We start from the raw sequence: 7,500 nt of genomic DNA, 5'->3' as shown, positions 1-7,500 counted from the left end.
AATCCACCACCGACTGTAACACACCAGTGGCCAAAACATACAATACATTTACAATAACATTTATTCATGTAATAGATGCTTTAATTCAGAGTGACGCACAAATGGGAGCACATCTAACAATTTATTTAAGGATGAGTGTAGTCTACAAAAGCACACTTGCAGGAGCACTTTCGTGTTTGCTGATATTGTACGTCTATTGTTTTATGTTTAACGCTTTGGCTATATTCGAAGTACACAATCATGCCAATAAATAATCTTGAAATTGCATTACTAAGTTTGTGGGGTCACATGGTCTCTCCACATTCTACTGTATAGGATTTAAGGGATCGCACACACACAGAGTATCATCTGGATGTCTTCATAATCTCCATTAGTAGTAAGTGATGATGGGGTCATTGGTATAAATGATAATAATCAGTTCTTTATATTGTCATTTAAATGATCCGTCAATTAGGTCAATAACATAACATAACCTCCCTGATGAATCAAACGAGTGAATCTGCACCGACCGCACAACTCTTCCCTACTCATTACCAAAGGTTATCACTAAAAAACAGAAAAGGGAGCGAGCGAGCGTGCGAGAGAGAGAGGGATGAAATGGAAACTACTCTATAATCAAAGCTGCCACTTTGACAAGCATCCAATTACTGTACTCTCATAGTACACACAAACACACACACGGCCTTGTTTATCCAATAAAGAACGTCATTTAACTCAGCTGGGAGCAGATAACACACACCAGCTACTCTCCTGATGGCGAGTTATGCTTCGTAAAACTTCCTTATACAACATGAATGTACTTGGACATTTACGAATTGGACAGACTTTTATTATGAAATACAAAAACTATTGGCGACATGAAGAGTTTGGTTCCAAAATGAGTTAACACAAAAGAATTCATAAATCATGTTTTTATTATGTTATCATGTTTTTCTCGTGTTAGCTGTATTGTTTAGTTATTATAGCTTCAATCAAAACAAACCAACTGCAGTTTGATAGATATTCATTGGACAATACACAATAAAAAAACAAGATTTTTGAGTTAACTCATTTTGGGACTATATGTACACCTAAAAATGTATCAAAACAAAAAACGATCCATATCAATTATATCTAGTAACTCAATAAAAAGCAAGTGATGTGTTTAACACCTGACAATTAGCGTTTGTACGGTAACCTTTTATCTTCGAGACACAATAACATGAAAAGACTGAAATGTAGCAAAGTAATTATTTATCAAACAAAGCGTTGGTGCGAGACATTTCCTTTATGATCCTTTCCTCATCAAAGAAGCTCTAAATAAATGCACAAATCATCTTTTGAACTACTCGAACTACTCGCATAAAAACAGTAGTAAGATGATATTACCCACAATTCCTATTTTTTATGGAGAATAACAACGTTTATGTAGATGAAATCGTCCTGTATATGTGTGTGTCCGTATTAATTTCATTCCCTCAGGTGTGTATTATGAGTCTGTGTATAGCTCAATGAGCCGGTTTGTGCCGCTGGGCTGAGAGAAGAGTATTAGAGTCTGCTTGACATTTGTGTTTGTCTTTGAGGAACTAGAGGATTTAAATGATCTGAGAGAGTGCGAATGTCATGATAAAAGTTTCTTATTTGATCCTTTAGCACCGTATTTCTAATATCACCTTATTGTTTGTTTTTATTGTGATGATGATAAGTTCTTGTCTTTTTAAAAATGTACTTCACTACATAATAAAGCACGCAGTAGATCATACTTTGTACTCCGCTACATTACATAAATACATTTTGAAGAGCTTGTTTACCTTTAGTAGTTAAGCACATCAAAAATCTATTACAAAAAAATACCTAAAATATAAAAAATTGCACTATATTTTTCTCAATTTTTTATTTGAATACAAATTGCATATCAAAACCACCAAACCAAACAAAAATGATCAAAATTATATTGATTTTAAGGGAAAATGCAACACTTCTTCAATTATTTCAACAAACTTCCCACCAAACCACCTCGAACGTCAAAAGATCATGCATTAGTTTATAATAATAAATATAAGTCCAAATCTTAAATTTAACTAGTTTTACGAAGACAGCTTCTAAACTTCTTCAAACATTTTTGTCAATTTCTTTCTTTGTGGTATTACCGTTTTTGTTTAACATATTTTCACACATTTAAAACCACAAACAACAAACACTTAAATTATAAAAATAAAATCGCATTAAAAGTGCTTAAAAATATTTGTATGAGATACTAAATAAATTAAACTTTCAAAATGCATAAATGCACAAAAAAGAGACTCCATTTGTGAAAAAAGGACACTGTTGGAATGAATCAAAGAATAAAGATAGGAAGAGACAGAAAAAGAGAGCATGAGAAGGAGAGAATAAGAAAGTGAAAGAGAGAAAATCTCAAGTGTTGTATGTCGCAGTGTGGCCTGTAATTTAGCTAACAACCCGAGTTGTGTGTTTGTGTGCTGTTTGAGGTAAATCTTGTTAAAAATACTGCACCTGCCGATGGCAGGGCGGTCTAAATCACGACCGCAGTAAAGGTTGAGCTTAATCGAAATTCAGTTCCAGCCAGAGAGAAAGTTTGCGTGTGTGTGAAGAGCCATGAATTATAGAACAAGACAGCTTCCTAATTCAATGTTATGAGTTTCTGAGCAGCTAATTTACAAGCGTGCTGGACGTGATCACGCGTGTGGCCTGTACGTATGCGCAATCTGTTTCATGTCAGTCGGCGAGGTGTTCGACACAGCTTGAATATAAAAGCAGATTCACTGTGATATTTTGCCCTTTTGAAAGATGCTTTCCACCTAAACTCCCACTTGTTGAAATGTCACAGTATTATCGCTCTTCTGCGTCGTGGCACATTTGCACACAGATCTCCGCACGTATAACCCGCCTACATCGCAGTTTCAATCAAATCGGTGACGTTACGCTTATGCCCTCGAAACCCGGCACGCAGATCATCTTCATTTTAAGAGAAAATGCAACTCTTCTTCAACAGTTTCAACAAATTTCCCACCAAACCGCCTCGAAAGATCATGCATTAGTCTATATTAATAAAAATAATATATTTTGCTCTTTTGAAGATGCTTTCCACCTAAACTCCCACACTTGCTGAAATGTCACAGTATTATCGCTCTTCTGGGCCGTGGCGCATTTGAACATCACAGATCTCCGCAGGTATAACACCGTGTCTCCAACGAACGCGACATGACAGTCCGCTTGTCCTTAATTGGTTTGTCGCAACACGAACACATTTGACAAATGATAATGGATTCTAATGCGTGTCTTTTGTCGTGTCGCATCACACCTTTCATGCCCGGTTTGGACACATTGTAACCCGCATGCATCACAGTTTGAATAAACCCTTCTGCCCTCAAAACCCAGCGAGCAGCTCTAAAGTGAGAAATCCATTATGAGGAAAGAATGAACGAGGCTTAATTACCGTGGACTTCTGACATGCCATAATAACGTTCAACATTAATTCTCGCTTGCTTCGTAAAATCAGGTCACATTTACATTTTCAGCACACAGATATATAATAGCTACATAATGGCGACGGGAGGGATGCAGGTGCGAGAGAATGCAGGTCTTCATTTTAAATCCTATAAAAGCTGTGCTGCTCTGTTCTGGAAGGCTTTTTACTATGGCGATGTGAATTTGCTCTAAATCAAACACAAGAGCACCAGTGAGGCCGGTACTGATGCTGGGTGAGGAGGTCTCGCTCGCGGTCAATTCATCCCAAATGTGTTCAGTGGGGTTTGTGCAAGCCAGACATTCTCTCTCACACCAGACTCAGTAAATCTTTCTCAACTTCTCTATATGCACAGAACAGAAAAGATCCTCCTTAGTTTCTTGCCTACATTGCAAAATAATAAATTGCTTTTTTCTTTATATAGTCGAACGGAAATGGAACATTTCTGCACTTTTTTTTAAAAGGATAGGTTACAAAAAAAAATGTGTTCATAATTAACACTCACTCTTAATGTCATTTAAAACCTGTGTGAGTGTCTTTATTTGGCAGAACACAATTTTTTATTATTATTTATTAATATTTTGAAAAATGCGTTCTATCGACATCCATTGTACACAAAACCACTGATACATTTATGGTAAATCAGGTTTTGAACCTCATGAAAAATAAGTTTTATTTCTTGGTAAACTAGCAATTTACAATGTTTTTATCTTGTTTTCTCATATAAATGCAAAAAATTCTCAAATTAGTCTTGTTTATCTAAACAAATATAAAAATGAAACGTGATTCTCTTTATGCTTAAAACTAAATTGGGGTTAAAAATGTCTTACCCCATTGGCAGATTTAAGCATAAACTTGTTTTAGAACTACGATATTAAGATCTAAAATTGAAACAAAAATACTGTGCTAACATGCTAAAAATGTAGAAAAATCGTTTATTTCTGTGAGACTTTATACACTTATATTCAATGTACATCTTCTGAGGACAGATCTATAGCAAATATCTTTCTATCTTATACATTGATTAAATTTGAATGGTTTTTATATACTTTTACTAGAAATAACAATAAGTCTCTGAAGTAACAAAACCGTACTTTTACAACACATATCCACTTACTCACACAATTTGTGGTTCTTACCTGTGATATGATAGGTGACTTGTCGGTTTCCAGGTGAGCTGTCGTTGTCACGTGTGTTCAATACCGCCACCACTTCACCCGGTACATCGCTCTCCCGAACACTGCCATAGTAACGGGGCTGTAGGAACTGTGGGACATTGTCGTTAGAATCGCTCACTGCTATGGTTACAGTTGTCGAAGACGACTGGCTGGCAGGGTCACCGAGGTCAAACGCCCAGACCGTTAGACTGTGGGCGGGGCTCTGTTCATGGTCCAGCCCCTTCAGCGTTGAAATCCAACCAGAGCTGCTGTCAATGGTAAAGTAGGCTCCATGTTCCTCTATATCCTCACCCATAGAGCCACCCAGCAACCCGGGCGGCGCAAGACTGTAGGTCACCTGACCGTTAGCCGCCCAATCAGGATCCGAAGCTCGTACTTGCAGAATCCGAGTCCCAGGGGAAAGACCCTCCGTGACAGATGTTTCATAAGCATCCGACTCGAATGCAGGTTTGTTGTCATTGATGTCCTGAACTTTGACCTCTACATCAACGGCAGACACGGCATCCAACCGTCCTTGTTGCAAGGCTGCAAGCACTTTAAAATGAAAGACGGGGGTCAGCTCTCGATCCAGAACTTTGTCTAGTTTGATCATGCCACTTTCTTTATCCACCACGAACACTGCATCACTGTTACTTGCTAGGGTCTGTCCAATCACGGCTGAGAAACTAACAGGTAGGGAGGCGTGGCTTATGGAGGTGTGTAGATGCACAGCCCCAATCGGAGAACCGATAGGCGTGTCTTCGGGCACAGTAAATGAGAATTGGGGCTGGCTGAAGGCAGGGATGTGGGTGTCGGCTGACAGGACATGTATGTAGACAGACACAAGGGAATGTTTGACGGGTGCACCCCCATCAGAGGCTTTAACAAAAAAGGACAGCACTGATCCACGTAGGAGTGCAAAATTGCCCTTTGTGACAACCCAACCACTGTCTGGGTCGATATCTAAAAGCTCAGTTACTTGCAGACTGGCCTCGCTGTACAGACTGTAACTCACTTGTCCATTTGCGCCCTGATCTTCATCCCAAGCCTGCACTTGGGTCACGAGCGTACCCAATTCAACATCAGCCCGTACGCTAGCGTGGTACTCCGAGGCTCCAAACAGCGGCGTGTTGTCATTCTCATCCAATATAGTGACTCGCACGCTGCAATATCCAGAGCGCCCGCCCGCATCCACAGCTGCGACAGACAGCACTATATCATCCCTCTCTTCACGGTCAAGTTTCTCCAAAGTCGTGATTTGTCCGCTTCCGTCAATGCTGAACAAATCCCGAGCTGCATCTGAAAGCACAATGTACCTCACATCTCCATACGGACCTGGATCTGCATCCTGCGCCCTGATCGCGATAACCTTCGAGCCCGCTGGTGCGTTCTCCCTCACGTCTGCTTCATACAATCCCTGTGTGAACTGCGGGGCATGCAGATTGGCTCTTTCCACTTGAACGTGCACTTGGGCCGTGCTTGTAAACACTCCATCCGAGACGCTCACGTTCAGGGTGACGGCGGAGGGCATGCGTTGCGTGCGCCGCTGCCCACTCAGGGTGAGGACGCCCGAGGACACGTGCAGCTGAAACAGCATTTTCTCATTTCCAGATACGAGGCCGTACTGCAAACGCTCAGCATCGGAACGGTCTGCGTCAGATGCTTGCACGCAGGTGACAAAGTGCCCTTTGGGTGCCAATTCATTCACAGAGGCCTCATAAAGGAGTTGGTTAAACACAGGTGCATTGTCATTTGTGTCTGTGACATCTACAGTGACCCACACTTCGCTGCTCAGAGGCGGAAAGCCATTATCTGTCGCCTTGACGAGGAAAACGTAACGCTGGATGGTTTCGTGGTCTAGAGAGCGGGCAGTCAGAATTAACCCGCTGCTGCTGTCAATGTGAAAGTGCTCAGTGCTGTTGTTTCGGTCAGGTATGATTTGATATCGCACAGCTGCGTTTTTTTCTGAGTCGCCGTCTGTTGCGAGCACCTGCAGGGCTGCGGTTCCAATCATTACAGATTCAGAAATTACAGCTTTGTATGATGCCTGTTCAAACACGGGAGGATTATCATTGACGTCTAAAATGGTGACTTCTACATCGACTTCGGCACGAGCGCCTGTGAGGCAGTCGGTGGCTCTGACAATGAGATGGTGTGCTGTGCTGGTCTCGTAGTCAAGGGCCGCTATGACGCTGATGACCCCTGTGTCAAATCCGATGGAGAAGAGCGTGCCCGGGTCGCCGTGGGTGATCGTATAGAGGACACTTTGGCCTTCAGGGCTGCTGGCATTTATGCCCAGAATAGGAGTCCATACTGGTACATCTTCACTCACTTTTACGGAGTAGAAGGGTCGGTCAAACACTGGCATAGCTCGGTTTACCACCGTAACTGGAAACGTGACTGTAGAGGAAAGAGACGGCGTGCCCATGTCACGTGCAAACACCAAAACTTGATATTCCACACTGGAGAGATCCGCTTCAAAAGCTCTCCTCAAGCGAAGTTCACCGCTTACACGATCCATCTCAAAATGTCCAAGCTCATCCTGGAGAAAGTAGTTGACCTCTCCGTTTTCCCCTTTGTCACGGTCAACTGCGGTGACTCGAAATATCGCCGTACCTGGAGTTGCTTCGACTTGCACCGCAGCATAATATGGCAAGCCAACGAAAACCGGAGCGTTGTCATTTACATCCGTGACTCGAACTTTAACCAGTGCCCTTGCGACACGAAGGCGGTCTTCCTCACGCCCTGCCTGCACAAGCAATCCGTACTCCTCTTTCTCCTCTCTGTCAAGTGGGAGTCCAACGGTCTCGATGGCGCCGGAAGTCGGTCTGATGCGGAATTTTCCGCCGGCGTTCAACAACGTGTACCGCAGGGGTT

General features: G+C 42.0%; 1 protein-coding gene across 1 annotated transcript in view; it reads right to left on the bottom strand.

The window, feature by feature from the left end:
• fat3a (FAT atypical cadherin 3a) overlaps nucleotides 1-7,500 on the bottom strand; it is a gene marked incomplete at both ends in the record, with an annotated part of 50,793 nt that overhangs the window by 19,292 nt on the left and 24,001 nt on the right. The window contains one exon of the mRNA XM_079480688.1: nucleotides 4,606-7,495. Within this exon, the coding sequence (XP_079336814.1) occupies nucleotides 4,606-7,495 (2,890 nt within the window). The remainder of the gene's footprint in view (nucleotides 1-4,605; nucleotides 7,496-7,500) is intronic.

This window comes from Barbatula barbatula, assembly GCF_947034865.1.
Source record: "Barbatula barbatula genome assembly, chromosome: 19".
Lineage (NCBI taxonomy): Eukaryota > Metazoa > Chordata > Actinopteri > Cypriniformes > Nemacheilidae > Barbatula > Barbatula barbatula.
This window is presented reverse-complemented; position numbering and strand designations above follow the sequence as displayed.